Here is a 26,777-nt window from a genome sequence, read left to right as displayed (position 1 = left end):
AGACACCAGTGATTTCTATGTTACAGACCTGGGCTATGGATTTGTTAGAAAGGCCAAGTACCAAAGCATCTTGTGAGGTCCCCTGCTCCCCATTACCCTTGGGAGGAGAGTAATATAGTATAATAGTGATGTTACCATCTTCCAGAATTGCCACCAAGAAATCCAGAAGAACACAAGGCAAAAAAATCCGACTTAACAACGACTTTTTTTTCCCCTCCAGGGCCACAGAAGGGAAATTACTGACTTTAAAGAGAAGTTCAATTCTCTGTCAGTAATAACCCAAATAATATGCCATTAGCAACCTCATTAAAAAATAATAACGATAAGAAACAACTCAGGCCTTACAAGGCAACTGGTTGGTAACTTTCAAATGGTTCAAAACGATTGACAATTGTATTCTCAAGTGACTCACTGCTCAGTTTTTCCACATTACAATCTACCTGGACATCAAGCTCCCAAGAAAAAGAACACAATTAACACCATGTAACAACAATCCCGAGATATATACTTGTCACTTTTCCCAGATTATTAATGCCAATGAGGAAAGAAAAATGCAATAACCTGTGTAAAATACTCCAACTAACTTTATTAACTTAAAGATACTGATAGCTCTAAGATGTTATAATATAACCCTTCACGTGACTTCACGTTTACCTAAGAACTGGAGAGTTAACATTCAAAACCATGAAAAGTTCAGAAAATTCAAGTTTGAGTATACTCCTCCGACTTGTATTAGCTGTAACAAATACAGACTTTGAAATACATAAGCCTTTATTGAATATTGATTCTTGATATGTTTTCTAGACACAATATTTAACAAACAATACTTTTTTCTTCATCCTCGAATAATGCAGGTATCTGGCTTTTCATCTGTATCTGTCCATCTTCCTTCCCCCAGAACTTGCTTCTTTTTTTCATTATGAATCTCTGAGAGGACCTGTGGAGGACAAAGTTAGACTGAAACCCCAGAAGATTCTGTATAACTGTGGAACCACTGACTAAGGCAAGTCCCAAGAGAAACAGAGAAAACAGACTACAATCATGTAAAACACAGCACAGTGCTTCTACTCACTATCTTATTTGGCATACAGTAAGTATTGTGCTCTATCTATATAAAAGCACTCTTTCAGTTACATGGATCACAGATCCTGTGACAGCTTCCTAATGGAGATGGATGAAAGATAAAATCAAGGAACAGAACCTGGGAGCTGAAACTGTTTTCAAGACACACTAAAAATCTAGTGCAAGGACAAAGCCAGTTTTATCAAGGTTCAGACATTTTGTTGCTGGAATTCCTAGAACAGAGTTGCGTGAAGCTTTCAGGTGGTTAAATAAAGCACAGAGCGAATAGTCCGGGTCTCAAGTGAGAATAAAATCTTGTACTGGGGTCTAACAACATTTCCAGTGCTCCATGGGAAGAACAACGCAGCAATATGAAGAGCCAGACTGAACACAGGAACTAAGCAAAGCCTTGTCCCCATCTTGGTGACATTCTGACACTCTGCAGACTGCTTCTAAACGATGTTCCCTTGTCAGACAGCTGGATTAAGGCCAGATTTAGGACTGTACAGTACTGGGACCAAGCTGCTTTTGAAATTTGAAGCCCCAGTACCTGCAAAAGTTGCAGAATAATACTACTTCTCTCGTAAGCCTTCAAAGGCAGTTTCTTATTTCCACCAGATCTGTTACAGAACTGATTTTTTTAAAACCTTTTGCTTGTAGGATATGTGGCTTTATCATTCCCTAGTCTGCTGATATCTGAGCACTCACAGCAGCTTCTGCTTACAACTACTTTGTTCCTGATGCTGCTTCCAACTAGCACAGAATAGCCTGCAGGGACTAGAAAGCATCTGCATGCAGAATATTAACTCAGACTCAAATTAAGTTTTCAGAGATCGTGAGTGAATGTATTTGCATAAGCTCATAAACGATCATCTTATGGGTAAACCCCACGTTTTACCACTATGGCGCTACAGAACTGCATGTACAGCACATAAAACTTTATGTCTGCAACAGCAAAAGAGGATGATAAAATCTTTTACAAACCTGCCTGTGTATGTTTGTACAGTTACAGAGTTTAGTATCATTTTAGAAGCAATTACCAAGTTAAAACAGTCTCCAGGAGATTACTAGCATATATGTGAACCAAACGATAAATAAGCTCCTTGTTCAGATGTTTTTTGCAAAGTCTATATATTGGGCTTATTTCAGAACAGGAGCAATTTTAACATTACACTCTTAAGTCCGCATTACTATACCCATACGGGTGCCTCTGCTCAGCTTTCCTCCAGTTGTCCCAAGACTATCTATGAAAGGAAAACAATTCAACTACAGCAAAGCATAACCAGAAGTCAAAGAAAAAATAGTGACAGGAAGAGCCTGCTCATGTTTTTTTTCCCTGTACGTTTTCTTGAGGCTACTACTGTCACAAACTGCTTTGTTAAGTATAGTCTTTGAGAAAAAAAGGCCTTTTTCTCATGTCAACAGAGTTTTTTGTACTCTGCTTGACAACTCCTGCCAACCCTGGGAAATCATTAATTGCTAAATACAGAGATAGCAGAAAGGAGAAGACTGAGAACCTCATGGCCACGCAGTAGGTATATTCTTTACATGGTTGAAGACCCTGATGTAACACAGTCAGCTCCCTTGTGAACAAGGAATGTTTCACCTCAACATTAACACAGAGCACCTCTGCACACTGAAAGCAGCAGAAGTGATAGGCTGGCAACGACACAAGGCCAAACAGCAATCAGTTACCCTATTGATGAATTTGGAACTTGGTATCTATCCATTCAGTTCTCACTAAATATCCATATTAAATACTACACGCTTGCTTCACTTACCTGTTTTATTTACAGGACCTTTCACAAATTCATCACAATTTACCCCACTCCAGTAGCTTCTTTGCATCGGTCCCCACACCCCGTAACAATGAGCAGTGCAGTTCTGAGCTCATAGTTTGCTCATCTTCTATGACATTCAGATCACTACCTCCAATTTATGTATGAATTTTAAAACATATGATGCTTGGACAAAATCTCTGTGCTTTGTACGAACCTGATTTGTGGTTTCACATGGAGCTACAGTCTAAAGTATACTGTATACCCTACATACAGCTGCAAGAAGGAAAGTTGGATTAGTCATAGGCAACATCTATATCCACTCCAAACACTTTGCAGTCATTACCTATTGTTAAAGGAGAAAGTAAAAAAGGAATAGCAAAAGATTGTTTTAGGGGAAAATTAACTGTTATACTACATTTCAAAAACAAAAATCACAGACACTTTTGTAATTTCATAGTTCTGTTTCATATACATTCTCTCCTGAAGACCCACCAAGTCAAACTCAACAGGACTAATTCTGTGCTGCTATACTACAAACAGTTAAAAGTCTGGCCCACATTCAGGCAACAAAGAATAAAACATCTCATGTTTTACATAAGGTTCATATGTTTTAAATAACTAAAGGATTATTTTTATTCCAAAACTCTCCAGTTATAAGGCCACTCCCTACCCATTTATTTAAGAAGATTCCAAGGCAATCAGTTTGGCCACTTAACATTTCTCAGGGATACTTATTTTACTTATAGAAAACTGCAAGAAAAAAAAAATAAATCAAAAATCCCATAAATGGATCTAGTTCAACCAAGTTCATAAATTAATTTACATGAACTATTTTGCTACCTGGCTTACAGCAGTAATATTTTCACAGTTTCTTCCACAGCTATAAAACCCAGCTTATGATACACCAAAAATTGTTAGCTGGATGTCAGCCTGAATTACTAACTTGCTATGACATGGCATATGTATTTCAAGTCTTATATACTCCAAATAACAACAGCACAACAGCCAACTTGGCTGGTCACAGACAACCCACATGATTTTGTTCCTTCCATTTAATTGGTCCCTTTGTGTTTCAACAGGTGTCTCTTTAAATGGTGAGCTCAGAAGTTCAAGCACATTAGCAAAAGCACCACCTAAAAAAAAGTTCAGTGGTAATGGCTGTGGTGCGTAGTAACAGAGAGCCTAGAAGCATAAATTCCTTCCTTTAAAAACACACTTAATTAATCCATACTTTTCTTGAAAATATATTTTTTCTTTTCTAATAGCATGTGGCCACTAGATGCAGAAACACTTGCCAAGATGTACTCAGCAAGAAAGCTGAGAATGCCCCACTACTGCAGCCCATTGAAAAGGGAACTATCAGCAAAGGTTTTAAGTTCCCAGAGCTACATACCACTCAAATCACTCAGATAACAGATCAAATCCAACAAGTTCCTTTCAACTGACTCTGTGAAGGGCTAGCGAAGTAGACAGTCTTTCACCATGTCCTTTTGATGGGCTGTATAAGCTCAATACAAAATCAGTAGGTTTATGGGTTTTAAACACCTTACTCTACTTTTACCAGAAATTTTCTGTAATTGACCTCAGCCTAAAAAAAAAACCATCTGGGTACACAGAAGAAAATACCTTCAAACAGACTCCACAAACAGAATTTTATTCCATTACTGTTAATATAACAATTCTTTCTCAGAATTAAAGAGTAGCTTTCTCAGAATTAAACAGTAGCTTTATCTCTTTACTTCAAAACCCTAGAAATTACTTAACCATGCTTAAAATTTAAAATCAGAAAACTAGCACATTTGTAACTTAATAATGAAATCAATTTTTTTATTCACCCATTAAATCCACAGCTCATAGCTTCATTTTTTTTAAGCAGAAGTATTTCCTGAAGATTCAACCTTATTTAGACCTTGCAGTGTCAGAACAGAATAATCTGGAAACCCATTTAGTGACTTCTGCAGTAAAGATGAAATCCATTATGTGCTAAATGGAACATCGGTACAATCCACATATAATAAAGTTACAAGGCAATTAAGTTTCTAAAGAAGACATTAATCTTGCCGGCCACCTGTAAAAACCCAGCATGTTCTCACTTTCCTTGCTGACATCAACCAAAGCCACATATACTGACCTTAAAAAAAAAAAAAAAGGCAGCAGGTGTCCTCCCCCAATGCATCAACCATCTGAAGCTGAATATATTTTTAACTGTAACATCAGATTCTGAAGTTTTTCAAAGCAAACAGAATAAAAAGAAAAAAAATGTAATTAGTGTTTTTTCAGTTAACAGCTTTTTGTTAACAACACAATCCAGCTACAGCTGTGAAAACACAGTTCTGTTGTAAACAGTGTTTAAGGCCTTTTGCTCTCAGCAAGGCTGACCCCGCTCATCTCAAGCGACCAGCATCCAGCCTTCATCATGGACTGCTTTGCATTTTTTGTTGTTGAACAGTTACCTCTCATTGTTGTAGTATCAGAAGAATGTCAAGCACTTGCAAGATGTTAAAATCATTGAATAACTAGTATTAATCCCAAAAGAACAGAAAGCCATTTCAGTACAAACCAACAAGTTAAAACTCTTGTGTTTTCTTAGGACATTTGTCTAGCTAGATGTTGCAAAATTTCAATATGCACACATCAAACACAATGCTCAGAGACACAGGCTGAGCACTTCATACCCCATCATTCAGCTTCTTCTGGATTAAAACACACACTTAGTTATGCTTTATCATTTTGATATCATCCTAACTGTTTAGAGCCAGAAAACTAACCAGCACCTCAGGCGAGAGCCTGAAAATTAATAAGTATCTCAGGTCATGTTCCTCCCCTCCATCTGTGCCTTCCCTGCTGTTACTTGAAGAGGTTTACTGTTTGATACAGAACAAAGCATTTCCACAGCAGAGGTACAATGTTACTTCATTAGGAATGCCAATGGCTCTTTTCCCCATGCAATATGAACTAAATAAACATGTATAGAAAATGCCTGCCTTTGCTGCAAGAATAAAGACCTTCTCTTCCGTAACAGCTCAGGAGCTGGAAAGAAACGAACTGCTGCCTGTGCTACACTAACTACTGACATCCGTGCAAGCAGAAGAGAAGGGATACTCACTTGGAAAGATATGACAACTTATGCTGAGTAACAGTTGCAAAACTGCAAATTTCCACCACACTGCACTGAAAATAAGTTCTGAAAAAAACAGTTCGAACTATTAAAAGGCTATAGATCAGTTCTAGTGCACAATGAAGCAGCCGGTTTTACAGCGCTGGCTTCTCTGGTTTTAGCTCTTTATATAGATGCCCAGCCATCTATTGCAAGGTTTAACCTGCTCTAAAAGGCACAGTAACACGCAGAAGTCAGCCCACCATCTCCACTGGGGCTACAGGGAAGGAAACAAAGAAATTGTTGCCCTCAAGGATAAGCAAAGGAAAGTTCAAGGAAGCAGGGCAAGAGGGAACAGGAAAACTAAGCAACTTGCCTGTATGAAAAAAGAAAAAGCAGAAGCAAGACAATCAGTAAGCACAGAATGGCAAGATTAAGTTCAGCGTAAAAGCAGGTGTAACTTTGTCTTTATTTTAATTCATTACATTAAAAAATACGGAATTACCTAAACGCTAAGTCTGTAAACCACAAAAAAACCTCTAGTTGCTATACTTTTAACAGGGATGCTGTGTGTCCATGGCTGTCTGTAAGACTATGGTGGCAGATACCACCAATACAGCCAAAACCCACTGAACAAGTCTGCTCCTGCACAAGCCATCACCGTAAAATGGATCATGAGGGAAACTGAGACACTACACAAAGGAAGGATCACATTCCATTTACAAGACTGATTACCCAGGCTAGCTAACAACGTTGAGAAAACTGACTCCCTGTCATGTCAAAGATAATTTGTTAAACATTAATTCACTACTTCCTTATAAATATGGAAATTTAAGGGAAGAAAGTAATTTATAACACTATGTTCTCTGATCAGGATCATACCAGTTATGCCTTGAAGGCACAGGTCCCTTCTGAAGCAAGGCATCAGCATCCTTCAACAATGGACACACCACCACCTGAAGGACTTTCAGTCACTGTCCTCTGGGCTTTATTTCTACTTACTGCTGAAATCCAATGTCCCTCCTCAGACTTGCCCTGGAGTTTTCAACAGTGTAGCTCAAGCAAAGTTCAGAAACGCCCATTATGAAATACACACATGAAAAATTGGCAACAAAACTGAGGCAATGTAGAAAAGTCATCAGAAATGAGGGGCTTGTGTCATGGTAGAATCTCTCAGCTGTCCATGTGCTATAAAGCACTAGAACATTAACATTCCCTCAGTAATGTCTTTAAACTATAAACATGCAGAAGTTTATTGAGTGTACATTGCAGAAAAGCATCACAGCACAGACCAGCAAGCACAAACTGAGGAGGCAGCACATGCTTTAAAGTGAACATCCTAAGTTTTCAGACATCAAAATAATTTCCATGAAGACAGTAAGCAAATGGAGAGAGAAGCAATCTTGGCACACTGGTTGGAAAGCATACATTTTCAAAGTTTACATTTCAGAACCACAACTGTCAAAATAATCATTAGGCCAGGGAGAAAAAGAGTGTTGGGGGAGCTGTTTAGATAAGAAATATCATGACCCTTAAATTTTATTTTTAAAGTGACTGCCAGCTGTTACAGATTTTCAACAACTTTCTGGCTCCAAAGAGATGACGGTGGGGATTGACGTTTACTTAACCTTTCTGCAGGGTCATATTCTTAGGTTTCAGGTTATATAAGACAGAAATTCCCTCACTCTTGACTCAGCTCTCTAGAGGCGATCACTAACTGCACAGGTTTCATTTTGAAAATATAAGTTCCCACCATCTCTGGCAAAACTCGCCTTTAGCAGCTCGGTGGTTTTTAAGTTACGGTGTGAGAGCAGAGGACTAGCTCCAGAAGCACCCTTCAAACAAAATCCAGTCCTGACCAAAACACACTGCCGGTGCTTCCAGATACATGAACATTTCATCACTGCTCACTCCAGGTAACCGCAAATGTACAAGCCCGCCGCTTCCCCCCCACCCCCCACCCCCGAAACCCATCAGCCAGGGTCACAGCTAGTCACAACCGGGGACTAGCAGCAGAGTCTAAACGGGACTGTGCAACAAGGATATTGATAAAACCGTATTAAAAAAAGTAGAATCAGACGAACTGGGAGATCAGCACGATTTTTCTCTTAGATTACCTGTGACCAGGTTTGTTTAGGTGCCACCCCCCCCAGCGCCTCATGTGATCACACCCAGGCGGGTCAGAGGCGTCACCTTCCCGACCCGTTGGGGTGGAGGCGCTCCCGTTCACCCCCGCCCCGCTCCCGCAAAGCTGCCGGGGGAGCGGGGGGTCCCGGGGAGCAGGGGGGTGTCCCTGGGAGCGGAGGAGGGGGGGGGAGGCGGGGAGCAGGGCCGCCCTGGGCTGGCCGGCCGCCGCGCCCCGTGAGGGACCGGCCGCGGCAGGAGCGGGCGGCAGCGGGCAGGGGAGGCGGGCGGCCCCGCGGCACAGGGCGGCGGCGCGGAGGGTCCGGCCTGCGGCGGCTGCGCTCTGCGAACTACGCCAACTCGCCCAGAAGTTGAGACGCCGCTTCACGGGCGGCCGGGGAGCCGGGGGGAAAAGACGGCAGAGCTCCGTAGCACGGCGCAAGGAGCCACATCCCCCTGTCGCTACCTGCTGATGAAGCCATCCCCATCGCCGTCGCAGGTCTGGAAGAGGCGCCTCATCCTCTCCTCCTCGCCCGTGCTCGAGGTATCGCTGCTGCTACTCCCGGCGCTGCTCGCCTCCGCTACGGCGGCTGCCGCCATCATGCGCCCAGCTCCGGAGGAGGAGGAGGAGGAGGAGGCGAGGCTGCCTCAGGCGCCCGGGATTCCCGGTCCCGCCGCGCCTGCAAAGTGCGAGCGGCAGCACAATGCCGGGGCGGGGGCGGGAAGCCCCGCCGCGCGCGGCCCCGTCGAGCCCAGGCGCGGCCCCGCGGGGGCCGGAGCGCCCTGGCCCGGAGCGCTGCAGGCCCGGGCCGGCCGGGGGCCGCGCTGCCACCGCCGGGCGCCCGGGCTCGGGGCGGGGGGAGGAGGCGGCAGAGGCTCCCGCTCCCTCCCTGCGCACGCCATCACCCTGCGCCCCCCTCGGCCCATCTCCCCGCCGGCTCTCCCGCTGCCGGGAAGCACAGCGGCGCCGGAGCGACGGCCCGGCCGGGTGGGCGCTGGCTGCCCCCCGGTCACGGTGCGCACCCCGCCAGCGGCCGCCGAGTGCTGGGCAAAGCCTCGCTCGGTCTGCCGGCCCGGGGGTCACCTGCTGCCCCTTCCGCGGTGCTGCGGCCGGTTGGACCCGGGCTGGCCGGTGGAAACCAAGCTGGGGCAAACTTCAACGAACCCAGTGTTTTCTGTAGCTTTCTGCTTACGCTTAGGCTGTTTGACGGGGTGCTGGGCAGGTGACAGCGTTCTGGGGCACAGCACCAGCTCCTCTTGGCACATCCAGTTCCTTTCCACTGATCAAACTTTACCTGAAAACTACATCACTGTTTTTTCTGCTCCAACAATTCATCACCAGATAGTGCTCTGATTTTGTTCATGGCTTATACTTCTCCCTGGCTTCTCTGTCTCCTTGGCATTTGGAGTAAAGGTGTTTTCTTTGCAGTCTACATGTTGCCAGATGAAAAAACGTTTTCATCTTGCATGTATAGAACAGCTTCATTTCCTTTAGTATTTTTGGCACCCTTTTCAACACCTAGTTAAGTTTTAATCAGTCCTTTTTTTCTTACTCATGTGAAAAGAACTGATACACCAACGGCAGCAATGGCAGTATCTTTTATGTCTGCTGGAAATAACGTATTTTGAAACAGCCTAGAACAGCTTTTTCCTGTTTCACAGTAGCATGTTTCTTACTCCCATCATCCTGAGATTAATTAGGTCAGCTAAGTTTCTTCCTAACCTACTTCTGTTTATGAAAAAAATACCTTGTTATTAAGGGCATGCATTTCTCTCATAGTATCAGATATTATCCTTCTCCTATGACTTCAGTCTTTGAAGACACCTGGTACTTCCCACATAACAACTTGGTCTTCCTTTTGTTGACAGTGGCTCATGGATATGTAAAGTCAGCAAAGTTATCACACTTCTCTTGTTGCACAGTCCCTTTCAAGTATAATAACTGATGGGAATAGTTCTGTTAATATTTATTGTATCTTGATGAAGTAAGTCATTACAAAGTAAACAGCCTCTGTAGTGTTTTTTTTTATTAACTAAAACTACTTGCAGGTACAAGCATGCATACACTCATATTCTGTCGATCTCTGCAGTTTTCCAAATCGGGTTGCTCACACTGGTTCTTGCTGGATGACCAGAGCACTGGGGTATGGAGCCAATGCACTTCCATACCCTTTCAAGACAATGAAAGCAGAGAATAATGCAAGTACCCTTTCAGACTGTAGTGTGTAAGCTTGGAAGATTTACATCGTGTCCCATCTTTTGACCTACAAAGATCTTACTCTTAGTCTTAGCACGTGCTGCTTCTCACTCCTGTATAGGATGTTGCTTGTGTGTGAGACTGTTAGTTTACTGCAGCTGTTTGTTTACATTGAGTGTTGGATGAGCTGGGCAGCCACAAGACCATTTTCTTCAGCCAGATGCCATAGACACCCATACACAAGAACTCTTGCACACATTCTGCAAATATATCACATGTTTCTTCTCATTAAGAATATTCTTAACACACAGAGCCCTAGAACAGCATTTCCTGACAAAGCCACCAATACCAATGGAGCAAGATTGGATCCAAAATACAGCAATGAGAACCAAGAACGACCTCCCTCCACCCTGATGCTATCTACGAAGGCCACCAAGCTCTTAACCTTTTTTTCTTTTTTTAAACTAATAACCCACACCTTCTGTAATCTAGCTAAATATCCCAGTTGGCACTTTTTATCTTTTGTTCTTATCTGCATGTTCCATGCAGTTGCTTTCTTTGCAGATCAGGAATTCATCCAGTCCTTACATTCTCTCTGCTCCTTGCTAATGACCTTTCTGAGTGTTGTTTTTTTTTAATTATTATTATATATTGAGTATCTCCTGCTAGCTTTTCCCCTTCTGTGGGATCAGTTGCAGTTACTTTTTGCATCTTCAAGGTTATGTCCCAAGAAAACCTAGTGCAGTAGTTTCTGACTATTCCTAATGAGAAATCACTCACAGTAGCTCCTCCTAGCTGATAGGAATGGCTGATACCCTAGCTGTGGTATGGCATGCAAGACAGTAAAACCAGCTGAGCTTGCTGGCTTGTATTGTGATCCACATCTAACTTTTAAAAAGATGTATCACACTGGGCTGTAGTTCCCGATATTCTGGTACCTGCAACCAAAAATTTGAGTTTCAGATGGCAAAAAAAACATGTTTAAAACCGAGAACATGCAGTGCAGTAGAAGGTACAACCCTTCCTGAAGTACATTTTCGCTGTCCCTGTTAGGAAGGGTGTGTGATGCCCAGAAAGTTACAAAAGGAGAACGAGGAAGGAGACCTCCATACTGCTGCAGATGGTAGGTCTTGGAAAGTAGGCTTGATATTACTCAAAAGAAGAGTGTTTGTGGTTTTCCTTTTTGAAACTCGGATCTCAGATGTCAATCTGGTTTTTGTTTCTTTTTTCATCTAAGTTAAATGAATCTATAATTTTTCAGTATTAGATTATTTTCTTTAATCAACTTTCCACAATAACCTGATTTCCAAATGCGAACAGGCAGTCATTGTGAAAATTAATAACAATGCTGTAGTAGCAGCTGCATTTATTCTCCAATGTTTATACACACCAAATCTGAGATCTCTGAAAGATAAGCATGAGACACCTAATTTCCACAGCTGCTAGACTGCTGAGACTTCCCACCAGATTAAGCTCACGTGATCTCTGAAAGTCAAGACTATCTCAAATTAGGTGTTGAACAATAGAAAATGAAAACCATTGTGCACCTCTCAAAATTTAACTACAGATGGTTTTGCAGAATAAAACTGCTAAAGTGACTCTATGTAGAAAGCTGCCAAATAACCAAAAGCAATTGCCCAAAAGAGAGAAAAATTCCCTGCTACACAGCTTTCAGCTGTAGCACTCTAATATTAACCTCCTTCAAAACTAACACACAAAACAACCAGGAACTTAGGATTTCAAGCAGTAAGTTTTAATTTAGTAATATTCCATTAAACAAGGTAGCCAGGGTATGCAACACAGAACTTTCTCAGCATCAGGAGTCCAATTCCCCAGAATACCACCCCTTCTCATTGCCAAATATTGCATCCAACCATTTTCCAGCTGTGACAAATACACCTTCTAGAGTCCCCTGTTTCTCGGAGAGGTTCTGTGGTAACAGATATTTCCCTGTAAACTGACACACTGTCATCCCACACTGAGAGGAAAGCCAGGTTCTTTTAGGGGTCAGTTAAAGCTTTATTTTCTTAACAGGATATTATTAGTACAGCACAGAATTTGTGATTAGAATGACACGGGATTTCTACAAGCAGAATCAATATAATACAATCTGTAAGTAAACATAATATGGAATTTATAATACATTTTAACAGTTTATCATCATGCAGATCCTAACTTGACTTAGGACTTCTAATCACCTGGACCCTCTGCAGATCGGGTCAGATCTTAATACCTGGTTTGCTGTATCAGTATAACAATTATAATCTAGACTCAAAAGTCATATAAAAGAATACAAGTCAGTCTGTGGAGGAAGCAGAGGACGATGGAGGTGTCCCTGGCTGCCAGAGGGACCCGGGTCTCACTGTCCAGCAGCAGCTCAGCTCCAGGTTCCTGCTTAGGACTCATAACTGCTTGATTTTATAGACAGTGTTCTGGGTGGTTACACCTCCTGGTCTGTGATGGGGCCATCACCACCACTGGCTTGGCCCGGTGCCTGGGGCCTTCAAGGCTGTTAGGGAAGGGGTAACATCTCTGGTGCCCAGGAGCCTTGAGGGTGGTGGAGAGAGGGAAGAAGAAATCTGTTTGGTTTGTCTGCTTTGTTCACAGGACTTTCAGGGCCTGATAATGAGGGAAAGCAAACAAATATGTGACCCCCTTGGTCAGAAAGAATACCTGCTTGCCTTATAAAATGGCATTAGTTACACCAACCACACTACCAGGGGTCAGGAACAGGGGGTGCTGGTCACATAGCCCTGTAAAGACTGTGCAGTCTGGCAGGCTGTTTCGCTGATTTAAGCCAATTTGCTACGCTTTCCTTTTTTTTAGCTGTATTTGGTAGTTAGGCCCTGGACCATACTTCAGTGGTAGGACAGCAATGTTCTGCCCTTGCCTCAGCCAATAAATAGAAATGTGGCAAGAACAAGTAGCTTCTTTTTCTTTTTTCTAAATACATGCCAGCACCTCCAGCCACATATATAAACACAGCACATTTTAAGAGTTACTAATTACCCCATTATTCAGACACGGATAGAGTGATGACAGAAAAATGAGACTATAGCAGGAACAGCTGGGAGGTAGTGCCAAGTCTGGCACGCTTGGATCTGATTTCTCAGAAACCTCAATATACCTGAATTCTTTGTATTTAATGCACACTTGTGTCTGCCAAATGAGGAAATGACTGTATTCCAAGAGAACTGTACATATCAGGCATTAGGAGAATGTTACAAATATTACAGAAAAACAGTCTGGTTTCAACCCAGTTAATAAAGTGCAACCATTTAATGTCCCAAGAGGTTTTTGTTTGTTTTGTTTTGTTCGGTTTTGGTTTTTTTTGGCTTTGTGGAAACATCACTTTCTGTGGAAGTTTTGCATACGTATTTTGCAGGCGTATGATTTGTCAAAAAGAAACAAGGATGTGCTGCCATCAGTCATGTATTTGAAAACTGCTTGGTGACTGATCTGTCCTACATCTCAAGCTGTTTTTCCCAGACGTGATCCTTAATGCCTCTGGAGCCCAACGCATCTTTGCATGCCAGCCGAGGTACAGCTGGGAGCAATGACGGCTGCTCCCTAGGGGCTGGGGGAACCAGGGGCGGCGGAGACTGCCCAGGGAGGCATGGCAGCACCTGGCAGCCAGGGCTGGACCCCTGCCCAAGCCAGTGAGCAGGGCAGGTCAGCAGCCCACAGCTCGGGCACCTTCCTCCGGACAGCCAGGGCCAGGCTGGGCCCTGGGCACATGGGTGGGCCCGGCTTGGCCACCAGGCACTTGGGTACCATATGACTTTGCACAGGTACTCCACACTAGTAAGATTCAGATGATATGCCCGCGTCTGTACACTTTAGATAACTCTGTGTCTAGCCTATGTAATCTGTGCCCAACCTATATAACAGCTAAGTAAAAACTATTTCCTGTGTAAACAGGTTTTTAATTAGGCAATACAAATATTTTGTTTTCTATCACATAACTTACAAATGCATATTTTGGATGTTACTGTAATGTAGATCAGGGGGGTGTCCTGGTTCCAGCTGGGGTGCAGTTAACTTCCTTCTCCGCAGCGGGTGCAGCTGTGCTGTGGCTGTGCTGTGCGAGCAATGCTGACAGCACACGGGTGGGTTTGGCTGTGCCCGGGTGGTGTCTATACTCAGTCAGGGACTTCTCAGGGTCTCAGGCCCGGCCAGCGAGAGGGCTGGGGGGGCACGGGGAGCTGGGAGGGGACACAGCCGGGACAGCTGGCCCGAACTACCCAAAGGGATATTCCACACCATGGGACGTCATGCTGAGTATATATAAGCTGGGGGAAGAAGGAAGAGGGGGGATGTTTGTGTTACGCCCAAGTAACCATTACGTGTGATGGAGCCCGGCTTCCCTGGGGATGGCTGAGCACCTGCCTGCCCATGGGAAGTGGTGAATGAATTCCTTGCTCTGCTTTCCTTGTGTGCGTGGCTTTTGCTTTACCTATTAAACTGTCTTTATCTCAATGCACGAGTTTTCTAACTTCTGCTCTTCCGATCCCCTTCCTTATCCCACTGTGGGGGGAGTGGGCAAGTGGCTGTGGGGTGCCTGGTCACCAGCCAGGGTTAAACCACGACAGTGGGTTAGTTAGCTGTTTAAATTGCCCCAACTGCTTAGGTATTCAAACTGAAGATTTTGATGCACAGAAGGATTGAAAGCAATGCCTGGTGGTATCAAATGATAGATTATCCTTCATTTCAGTAGGGTTCAGATAAAGACCATCTTTGTTGATTGGTCTCCACTGTAACAAAATTTAAAGTAACTGACAAATAATGTGAATTTAAAGAAATATTATTTAAAATGTCTTCATATACAGCAAAGTGTATTGCTTCCAACAGAGATGTGGTTTAGCTTGGATGTTGCCATATGATATTGCCCTGTCTCTGAGGCCTCCTACCACTCTCATTCTGAAGCCCTTCATGAAGGCATGTTTTGGCAGTGAATGAGGGCAGAGAAAAAATTAGTGTCACTTGTAAAGGAGTGGCAATGAATAAAAGAATTGGTTCCATTCATCCCTAACAGAGGTGCATAGTTGGTTGAATTTTGATTAGAACTTATCCTGGACTTGATGCATTTTGTAAGTCTTTCCTATGTAATAAGGACTGTGAGCTCACGCTGCAGCCTTTCTATTCAGAAGAACAGGATTTGGATTTCTATCTTCTACTCTGCAAAGTTTTCAATAAACTTTGAGAAATTTAGAATTTGAGACTTTTACGCCTTCCTTAATTTTTGGTTTAAACTCTGCAAAAGGTTTAAACATTATTTAAGGAAGGACTGAGAGCAGACAGATAGAAGCACATGTGAATATTTATCTACACATACACTGATACACCATTGATTAAACTGATCAATAGACTTTTTCCCTTATGCTTCAAAAAGAAATAAAAATTGAAGTAAATAAGGGCAGTAGAAGAGACAGATGAAGAAGAAATCGTGTATCAATACATGATACAAGAGGTAATGTAAATAGTGAGGAGGCAGTTATCCATATAGAGCCCACATCAGCGGCAGAAGTTCTGGGGAATTATCAGTGTCTACACTCGTGTGCAGTAAAGCAACAGATGACCATTTTCACCACAGGTAATTTATTAAACAAATATCTCCCAGTATAATTTCATAGTACTCATAGTTCCCTAAATATCTGTAAGTATGTAACTCATGTTATGGGAACATCAATAACTGTAACAGCCAATAGTACAAATTTACTATAATGCCTAGAATAAAAGCATATCAGAATGTCTTTTTTGTAATCAAGGAACTGAACAAAATATAAATCTTGTATACTTTCACTGATTTGATCTTGCAGAATAATATTAGCTTATCAGTGATTCTTGCTTCATATTTGAGGAGATAACAAGTCTTACAACACTAAAATCTTACAAAATCACAAAAAGACTATTTTGTAGTCAAATCTGACACAATGCGCACATATTAGTACATGTACATAATGACACAATTAGTACATATAGGATAATTTTGTTTCATAAACTTACTTTACATTCTTTTTCTCTCAGTAGTGTCATCTTTTGCAGAATTTTATGGTATTCACAAGAAAAAAAGTATTCTGCAATGTAAAAAGAGGCCAGCAAAAACTGCTACATACTAAAAGTGCCTCTGAAGAGGGTGAAATAATGATGCATAATTGTATTTGAACATGCAAATGTACTTCAGCGTAAGACTGCTGCTTCTTAATGATTCTCATAAAAAACATATATGGACATTTGGATATACGATGATAGAAGGAAACAGTTCTTTCTCCATGAGCTATTTGTTTTGTGTAAGCCTTAGCCAGAGGCTTCAAGGTAGAAGTTATTTCTGAGGCCAACCATGAAAAGGATTTTAAAAAGTCTTACAAGTTTTTAATTCTAAGAAGAAAATCTGCAGCTAGTAACTTTTATTGAAAGAAAATGTATAAAGGATATTTATAAACCACTATGTCTAAGGTCTTGGATAGAAACAAAGACAAAAACTGTTTTGTATGTAAGTTTTTCAGAATGATCTGTTTTATGTTCCTGTTGTGCTTCTACATCTAATACGGACCTGAGCTGGAGCTAGAATGCTAGACTGGGTGAAGATCTGGCTGAATGCAGAAGAGCGCTTCCTTTGCTTGAAGGTCTGTCTGTAAAAGTCTTTTCTGAAGAGCCTGCTAGAAGATATAATTAATGGGAAGCTGGACCTGTGTTATACCACCATGGGGCATTCCCTGTGCCATGCTAGTATGGGCGTGTTTGGATCCCATGTGCTCCAGAGAATATTCATGTTGCTTCCCAGGGCTGTCGCCTGCACACAGGCCAGCAGGAGCAGGAGGGCAACTTCAAAGGCGGTCCAGAATCACCCTTAGTGTTTTTGGAAGTAAATTCAACAAAACAGGCTATCACTTTGCACAGAGGCCCAAGCCACGAGCTTAAGGCACTGCCTTCGTTCTTTTGTCATACACGCAGTGCAGATTGCCATCGTTAGTTACCAGGGCATGGGACTCGTTGCAGCATGCAGTATATGGGTGACAACTCTCTATCAGGAATATCTTCCTTCAATGTAACTGTAGCGTGGAACTACTCTGTGTTCAGTAAATTTTGTCACCTAAATGCTGAATCCTCTGTTTTGTATCAGCTCTTTGGGAAGAATGGTTTATTGGCTGGTTTTTTTGGGTATATTTATAGTGAAAATCTATAGCAAGCAGATAGTTTAATTCATGCTCTGTATGCCAGCACTCTGCTCATCTTTACAATGTGTTAAATTCAAATGCCCACTGAGTCAGGCTTCCTTTCATTTCGTTAGAATTTTATGAATTGCTGTGTTAAACTCCTGGAGATGGATTAACCTTTAGTGCAATGCTACCAACAGACTTACATTAGCTGTGAATTCAGGCTGCGACTTTATTTTCCAGCAGGAGTATATAAAAACGATTCTCTCTTTCTCCATGTGTATATAGCCTCAGTGTGTGCTTTGATTCATGTCTTTTTATTTGAGCGACTACACTTTCCTGTTTTTTTACACTTACTAGCATTGGAGAGTCAACACAGCAATGAAAGAAGCAAGCTGTGTATTAAGGAATTTGTTATGCAGGATGCATTTAGGCTTCATCATGCTCCAAACTGTATAGATGAGATCTAACATAATGGCCAGTTATTATCTCTGGGAGCTATTGTGTACACAAGATTGAAAATTGAGATGATAATAGAGTCTGAGGAATGATTTTGTGGAATCGCATGCTTTTTTGTAGGAAGGCAAGATGATGCTGTCACAGGAATTGGTAACATCTGGGTTCATTATTAAAGATTTCTGATCATTCTCAGATGAATTATGATCTCTCATTTGTTACTAAGGAAGGTAAGATGAATTCTTATCTTGTTCAGTTAAAAGAGTTTAATTTTTCATCATAAATGTGATATGCTTTAACACAACAGTGAATGTTACGGAAAAAGCATTAAGTACTTTAGTTGAAGATGTATAGGAAGGTACCTTGATTAAAACCTTGAGAAAATTTTAAAAGTAACCTTACAATAGTGAAAAACATCCCACAGAACAATGTTCTTCCATTTTATATTGCAATTTCATATCTAGCCAACATTGATTTTGAGCATACACCACTCCACCGTTCATACTTCAGACACGAGCAGAGGGCGCTTTTGCCACCTCCCAGTCGAGCGGGGAAGGCCGCCTTCGCCCTTCCCCTTCCACGTCCACTGAAGACTGTGACAACACGTCACACCTCCCACCCCACCGACTTGTGGCACGTGCCCCGAAGGCGTTCGTGACTGGGAACAGCCCTGCGGCGCCCCGGGCCGGGAGCTCGGCGCCTGCCCCACGGGGACCCGCACCTCTGAGTGCGAGGAGGGCCCACGCCGGAGCCCCCCGCGGGGCCTTGACAGCCGCTGCTGCAGGCCGGCGCTGAGGAGCGGCAGCAAGCGGCAGGCGGCTACCAGCTAACGGCGTGGGCGGCGCGGCGCGGTGCGGTGCGGGGCGCACGGCCCCCTCCCGCCGCCGAGCGGCCACTGGGGACGCGCCACCGCTGCCTCGCCCCGCCCCTGCCACCGCCACCGGTTCCCGCCGCGGCCCCAGCGCCCTGGGGGCGGAGCCTCCGCCGAGAGGGCGCCGGCGCAGCTCCTCCCGCCCCGCCCCGCCCCGCCTACTGGCGTCACAACGCTGCGCTGGTCGGGCCCCTTAGTGCCGCTGTCCCGTCGAGCCAGCAGCGGTGGGTTTCCCCCCGGGTTCCCTCGCTACCGGCGCTCGCCGCGTCGCCGTTCCACCTGCAGGCCCTGGTCTGCCTCCGGGCGTCACCCTGGGCTGTCGGCCGAGGTCGCGGAGCCATGTCGCGGCCTAGTAGCGTCTCCCTGCGGCAGCCCGTCGGGCGCTCGGGGGGCTCTGGTACCCCCGCCGCGGCCGCCTTCGCCTGCTCTGCGGCGGGCCGCGGCCGCGGGAAGGGGCTAAAGGATATTTGCGTCGACGAGGAGGTGGAGATCGCAGTGAACCTCGCCCTGGACCGGTTCCGATACGGGGAAGAGAAAGGTGTGTAGCGGCAGCCCGGCCGCGGGTGTGGCGGAGGGGCGCCCCGGCGGGCAGGTGCGCCTGGGCGGGCCGGCGGCGGGGCGGGCGCTGGGCCGCGGGGGGCCGGGGCGGCTGTGAGCGCCTGGCCTCGACAGGTGAGGGGAGGCGAGGCGTGGAGTGCGGGTGACAGACGTGTAGGCCCGGAGGCGCTTAATCGGTTCAGTGGTAGAAGCCATTCCTGAGCTCCTTTCGGCCTGAATGAGATGTTTGCTTGCCAGCTGCTGGAGAGGGCCCAGCGGAGGGCTACGAAGGTGATGAGGGGACTGGAGCATCTCCCTGATGAGGAGAGGCTGAGGGAGCTGGGCTGTTTGGCCTGGAGCAGAGCAGACTGAGAGGGGATCTTACCAGTGCACACAAACACCTTAAGGGTGGGCGTCAGGGGGATGGGGCTGGGCTCTTCAGTAGTGCCAAGGAACAGAACAAGGGGCAACAGGCACAAACTGCAACACAAGAAGTTCCTTCTGAATATGAAGAAAAACTTGTTTACTTTGAGGGTGACAGAGCCCTGGAACAGGCTGCCCAGAGAGGTTGTGAAATCCCCTTCCCTGGAGATACTTGGAACCCACCTGGATGTGATTCTGTGCAACCTGCTTTAGGGGAACCTTCTTTAGCAGGGGGTTAGACTAGATGATCTCCAGAGGTCCCTTCCAACCCTGACCATTCTGTGAACCCTGAATTGTTTACAGGTGTGAAACTACAGCACTGCCGTTAGTCCCCATTGTTCACAGGAAAGGGTATAAGTTTAAGGATTGAAAAACTTGTAACATTGAGATAATATGTCAAGAATACTGTGTGTTTTGCATTGTTATGTTTGGTTTTTTTCTATTATCTTTCTAGAAATGGAATTTCCTTCTTCTTTTACAAGTACTGAAAGAGCATTTGTTCACCGGCTCTGTCAGTCCCTCGGACTGATATCTAAAAGTAAAGGGTAAGACGGAGTCTGATTTTCATTTATTATTTTCTAGTTTTGGTGCAAATGTATGAAACTTCATGACTAGCATTAAAACTATCTGTGTTTCTAGCATATCCTGCAGTGTTGCAGGGAATAGTACTAGAGAAAAAAATGTAAAAAGTAAGATAAAAAGTATATTTGCGCTTTGCTTTATGTCTACTTAAAAAAACTTGTGACATGCTTAGTGTGAGATAGCTTGCCCTTATACTGTTTTGTGGATTTCATGCGTGCATAAAAAAAACCCTTTTCATCAAGATCTGTTCTGTTTTTCATACACTGTTGTGTGCCCAAGGGTTTTGCACAGAAGCTTATACCTTGACAGATAAGGTATAACCTAGAGTAGCATGTCCAAAAGAGTGCTTCTGTTGAGAAGTGCAGAAGAGGGTTCATATGCAGGTATGATGATGTTTTTCTGTTACCCTGCTCTTATCTTTGGTAGAGAAAGTCTGTGTTCATTGACCTGCTGAACTTTCATGAAAGCTGAGAATCTGGTTCCCTTGGGAATTGTCGTGGTTTAACCGGGGCTGGCAACCAGGCGCCACACAGCCACTTGCCCACTGCCCCCACAGTGGGCTGGTGGAGGAGGTCATAAGAGTAGAAGTAAGAAAACTTATGGGCCGATATGAAGACATTTTATAGGTAAAGCAAAAGCTGTGCATGCAAGGAAAGCAAAACAAGGAATTTATTCACCACTTCCCATGGGCAGGAAGGTGTCCAGCCATCCCCAGGAAAGCAGGGCTCCATCACGCGTAACGGTTACTTGGGAAGACAAACACCACAACACCGAACATCCCCCCCCTCTTCCATCTTCCCCCAATTTATATAGACTCACCATGGTGTCATATGTATGGAATGTCCCTTTGGGTAGTTTGTGTCAGCTGTCCCAGCTCTGTACCCTCCCAGCTTATTGTTGGCCCCTTCCCCCCAACCCTCTCACTGGCAAGGCTTGAGAAACTGAAAAGTACTCAGCTTAGTATAAACATTACTTAGCAATAACCAAAACCATCAGTGTCTTACCAACATTGTTCTCACAGCAAATCCAAAGCACAGCACTGCACCAGCTAGTAAGAAGAAAACTGACTCTATCCAGGCTGAAACTGGGACAGGGTGCAGGTGGCAAAGAAACAGGAGAGGGGAAATTCCAGGAAAAATCCAGAAAGATGGAATGGAATGTATAACCTCTGTCTGGGTGGACAGTTGTAAAACCATAGCAGCATTTGCTGTACTTCATTTTTGGTGGGACTTCATGGTTCTTGCAAAACTATTGTAAAATGCTAGTTCCCTGATCTGTACTTAATTAGGCTGAAGAGATGACACAAAGCTGAACATGTCGCTTTGTGTTGTGGCTTAAACCCACCTGAGAGGCAGCTGCTCACTCACTCCCTGCCTGCCCAGATGGATGGGGAGGCGAATCTGGAAGCAATGTAAAACTGAAGAGTTGAGATAAGAACAATTTAATAATTGAAATAAAATCAAACAAAACCAAAATAATAACAACAGCAACAGTTATAATGAAAAGGAGGGAGAAGGGGAGATGAATGAAATCCTCTCACAGTGGGAGGAGAGGAAAGAAAAGAATGATGCACAGTACAATTGCTCCCCACCTGCTGACCGATGCTCAGACAGTCCCCAAGCAGCAGTTGGCAGGCCCCAGCCAACCTCCCCCGGTTTATATACCGGGCATGATGTTCCATGGTATGGAATACCTTTTTGGCTACTTCAGGTCAGCTGTCCTGGCTGTATTGCCTCCCAGTTTCTTGTGCCCCTCCAGCCTTCTTGCTGTTGAGGTCTGAGAAACTGAAAAGTCCATGACTTAGTATAAATATCACATAGGAACAATTGAAAACATCAGTGTCCTGTCAGCATTGCTCTCACACCAAATCCAAAGCATAGCACTGCAGCAGCTACTAAGAAGAAAATTAACTCTATCACAGATGAAACCAGGACAGTATTCACCCCTTACTTCACACTATTTACGTCATGATACATCTTCCAATATATCACCACCTTTCCTGTCTTTTAACAGAAATACACAGATTGAATTTCCTTTGTCTATGGACCATCTCTCTAAAGTCCATTGAATTAATTTAGTCCGTGATGCTGGGCTCCATCTATTGTAACAGTCTTTCAAGGCAGGGAAGATGGTATGAGGTGTTGGATTATTTCAGTTTGAAGCCAGTTCTGGTTCTATTATGGCTGCACTGATCTGGTTTCACCAAAGTCATTCTTTGTTGGTGTGGCTATTGAAAAGGAGTCAGGTTCAGCTCTTCAAATCCAAAGTGGTAAAGATGGGCACCACAAGGCAGCCAGTGTACTAGTCGGCATATAGAAGTGACAATATATAATATTAAGTAACAATTAACATCACACAATTCATTCATTGGCTGTTTTCACCTGGAATCAAATCCCCTTGAGGCACATATTAAACTTCCTTAACCTTCCACATCACCCACCAGGTATTCCCAGGTCCTTGGGCAAAAGCAATCCCATAATGGGTTTGCCTTTGCCAGAGGCAGGAATGACCCAGACTGTTTTCCCAAGCATATTTTTTAAGGTGTACTACAGGCACTCTGTCCCCTTCTACAGTATGTACAGGCTTTGATTGAGCAGGGCCAGCTCCACTGGCAGATCATCTGGTGTTGACTAACCAGATGGCTTTTCTAAATGTGTTTTGCAGTGTCTGCTTCCAGTGTAGTCTTCAACAGTACGTTACATTGTTCAGTTTTCCCAGAGGCTGGTGTATGATAGGGAATGGGATACACCCACTCAGTGCCACGCTTTTGGGCCCAAGTGTCTATGGGATTGTTTCAGATATGAGTTCTGTTGTCTGTATCAATTCTTTCTGGGGTGCCATGTTGCCACAAGACTTCTCTTTCAAGGCCTAGGATAGTTTTTTGGACTGTGGCTTGAGGCACATTTTCCAGCCATTCGGAGATTGCTTCCACAATTGTAAGGACATAGTGCTTCCCTTGGCAGGTCTGAGGGAGTGTGATATAGCCAACCTGCCGGGGCTCCCCATAGTTACATTTTACACATCATCCTCCAAACCAAAGACGCTTTAACTGCTTCGCTTGCTTAATTGCAGCGCATGTTTCACATCCATGGATAACGTGTGCAATAATGTCCATGGTCAAGTCCACCCCTCAATCCCACGCCCATCTGTTGCATCTCTTCCTTGATGGCCTGAGGTGTCATGGGCCCACCGAGCTAGAAATAATTCACCTTTATGTTGCCAGTCCAAATCTACCTGAGCCACTTGAGTCGTGGATGCCTGATCTACCTGCTGGTTGTTTAGATGTTCTTCAGTGGCCCAACTCTTTGGTATGTGAGCAGCTGCATGATTTACTTTTACAACCAAGTTCTCCACCCAGGCAGCGGTATCTTGCCACAGTGTGGCAGCCCAGATGGGTTTACCTCTGCGCTGCCAGCTGCTCTGCTTCTATTGCCGTCACCACCCCCACAGGGCATTTGCCACCATCCTTCTCCTTCTGCAGGTTCTGTGACTTGTCATAGGGTCTCCATACGGCCACCTTCCACCTCTGATGATTTCCTACAATATGGCGGGTCCCATCAGCAGACAAGGCATATTGCTTCTCATGTTCTGGCAGTTTATTATACAGTGGGGCTTCTTCAGCACGTGACACCTCTTCTTCTGGTGACGTCCTGAAATCTTTACCTTCTGGCAGGCATAATCACTTCCCAGATTCCTGGATGACTGGGATTTCCTGTTTGAGCTCGTTGTGTAATTGGCATGATCCACTTACTCCATGTAGCATCAGTTGTGTGATGTGTAGAGGAAACCCTCCCTTGAAACATCCAGCCCAGCACCAGCAAGCCGGGAGCCAGGAGGAGCTGTGCTTCAGTACCAGTCACTTCCAAAGCAGCTCAGAACCCCTTCATAAGCTTCCAGGAACTGTTTTTCAGTTGGAGCAGAGCGGGCCTCGGATCCCTATATCCCCGACTCCGAAAGCCCCGGGGTCGACCTCAAGTCTGCCCTGGTGCTTTGTGCCAGAGGCTCCAGGCAGGGCCGTTCTCCCCGGCTGCGGTGTAGAGCACATCCTTTACATCTTTCCCAATCCAAACTGGCCCAAGAGCTACTGCTTAAACTATCTCCCATTTAATTAGTTCAAAGGCTTGTCGTTGCTCAGGGCCCCATTTCAAATCATTCTTCTTCAGTGTCACATGATAAGGAGGGCTTACAATCAGACTGTGCATTCTCCAAAAGTCCATAAACCTAAGAAAGTTTGTGTTTCTTTCTTGGTTGGTGGAGACACAGCTTCTATTTGTTTATCGCATCTACTGGGATCTGACACTACCCATCGTGTCATTTTATTCCCAAAACCTGGATGTCCTGTGTGGGTGCCTTGACCTTGTTTTATGGCAAAACCAGCTTTCAGAAGGACTTGGATTATTTTCTCCCCTTTCTCAAAACTTCTTCTGCTTCATTGCCCCATATGATGATGTCATCAATGTATTGCAAGTATTCTGGAGTTTCACCCTTCTCCAGTGCAGCCTGGATCAATCCATGGCAGATGATAGGGCTGTGTTTCCACCAGGAAACCAGAATACTCAATATCAGATCTTATTTGAGCGTAGTGCTATTTAAGTGCAGTTCTGCTTACAATGTGATGGCAGTCTCCAGAGTGGTATAACTGATTTTTGCCATAGATGCCTGGGGCAATAAATTTGGCTGACCTTGAGTATTTTTGCATGCTATTTGGGGAACGTGAAGTGTTAGAAACCCATGCAGGAACATGCTTGGGTTGAATGGTACCCATGCTTAACAGTAACTGGTAAACCCTCCTTGAATCCTTGTTGATTCTTTGTAGAATTTTGTTAAGTGTCTCTGAGTGGCTTCCTAGTAAATTCTGTGGTATTTTTCTTGGTTGTTTTCATAGAATATCTTGAGTTGGAAGGGACTTATCAGGATCATCAAGTCTAACTCCCTGCTCCTTGCAGGATTGCAGGCAGGATTGCCTACAACTAAACCCTAATGATTTAAAGCATCTTCCAGACACTCCTTGAACTCTGGCAGGCTTGGTGCTGTAACCACTTCCCTGGGCAGCCTGTTCCAGCAACGAACCACCCTCTCAGTGAAGAACCTTTTCCTAATGTCCAGTCTGAACTTCCCCTGACAGCTTCATTCCACTTCCCCATGTCCCGTCGCTGGTCACCAGAGAGAGATCAGCGCCTCCCCTCTGCTGTCCCCGTGAGGAAGTTGGTAGGCTGCAACGAGGTTGCCCCTCAGCTTTCCCTTCTCCAAGCTGAACATCCAAGTGGCCTTTGTTGCTCCTTGTAAGTCTGGCCCTTGAGGCCTTTCACCACCTTGGTCGCCCTTCTCTGGACACAGTCCCATAGCTGATGTCCTTCTTATACTGAGGCACCCAGAACTGACACAGTACTTGAGGTGGGGCCCCACTAGTGCAGTGTAGAGCGGGACAGTTGCTCCCTGTTTTTGTTTTGTGGGTTTGTTGTTTGTGGTTTTTTTTTTAATGTGTAGTATTCAGGGTGACTTGAAGGTTGAACAGTAGTTGAACTGAAATTTCAACTGCTGAGGAAAAGCAAATACTTACCTGGGAAGGCAGAAACTGTATTTTTTTCTTTTGGACTATAGTAATACATTGCACACTTAGGAAACCTAGTTTTCCTTTTGAAAAAAACTTCAGTGTTCTACTCATGCTTAGTCTCCCCAGATTTCCTCAGTATTTATGCTTGCAATAACTTTTGAGTTGGTCAGACTTGAAAAGCTTGATCATGATTGGCTTTCATCGCTGAATTTCTACATAGAGTACGATTTGGTTGTTAATATTCATTACTGTATCTGTACTTGTTGCACAGAGGGGATAAAGAAGGGAAGCTGTTGCGTGGGAACCATAGGACAATATTTTGTTTCCTTATTTTTTTCCCTTGAGTTAAGCAAGCATATGTTAAATACTTACAGAAAACTGACTATAAACTCTTCATAGCTAGTATATTTTTCTGTAGAATGTTAGCAGTGTACTATATTGTGTGTGGCTGGGATGGAGTGTTCCCCATAGCAGCCTTTGTAGTGTGATGTTTTGTATTTGTAGTCAGAACAGTTTTGATGGCACACCAGTGTTTTTGACTACTGCTGAGCAGTGCTGGCAGAGGCTCAGGGCTACCCCCTATTCCTCCAGTTAGGAGGAGGGTTGCCAGCAGGTTGAGGGAGCTGATCCTTCCCTTACTCAGCACTGGTGAGGATACACCTGGAGTACTGTGTACAGTGCTGGGATCACCATTAGGAGAGAGATGTGGACATACTAGAGAGAGTTCAATGAAGACCCAACAGGATCATGAAGGGACTGGAGCATCTCTACTAGGAGGAAAGGCTGAGAGAGCTGGGACTGTTCAGCCTGGAGAAGACTCAAGGGGATCTAATCAATGTACATACATATATATATGAAAGGAGGGTGCAAGTTGATGTAGCCAGGCTCTTGTGAGTGGTGCCCAGTGACAGGACAAAAGGCAGTGGCACAAAATGA

The 26,777-nt window shown here is 44.4% G+C and overlaps 2 protein-coding genes across 4 annotated transcripts in view; one reads left to right on the top strand and one right to left on the bottom strand.

Moving 5' to 3' along the window:
* MCC (MCC regulator of WNT signaling pathway) overlaps positions 1 to 8,855 on the bottom strand; it is a 226,333-nt gene extending 217,478 nt beyond the window's left edge. The window contains exon 1 of one of the 3 annotated variants that reach the window (XM_040580652.1): positions 8,531 to 8,855. In XM_040580652.1, coding sequence (XP_040436586.1) covers positions 8,531 to 8,667 — 137 coding nt within the window. In that variant the 5' untranslated portion in view covers positions 8,668 to 8,855. The remainder of the gene's footprint in view (positions 1 to 8,530) is intronic. The other 2 variants (XM_040580651.1, XM_040580653.1) reach the window with 2 other exon arrangements.
* A 10,062-nt stretch (positions 8,856 to 18,917) lies between these two features.
* Positions 18,918 to 26,777, top strand: part of YTHDC2 (YTH domain containing 2) — a 39,625-nt gene continuing 31,765 nt past the window's right edge. Inside the window, exons 1-2 of the mRNA XM_040579547.1 lie at positions 18,918 to 19,283; positions 20,160 to 20,250. Coding sequence (XP_040435481.1) covers positions 19,085 to 19,283; positions 20,160 to 20,250 — 290 coding nt within the window. The 5' untranslated portion in view covers positions 18,918 to 19,084. The remainder of the gene's footprint in view (positions 19,284 to 20,159; positions 20,251 to 26,777) is intronic.

This window comes from Falco naumanni, chromosome Z (genome assembly GCF_017639655.2).
Source record: "Falco naumanni isolate bFalNau1 chromosome Z, bFalNau1.pat, whole genome shotgun sequence".
Taxonomy (NCBI): Eukaryota; Metazoa; Chordata; class Aves; order Falconiformes; family Falconidae; genus Falco; species Falco naumanni.
The sequence above is the reverse complement of the archived record's forward strand: the minus strand, read 5'-3'. Positions and strand labels throughout refer to the sequence as shown.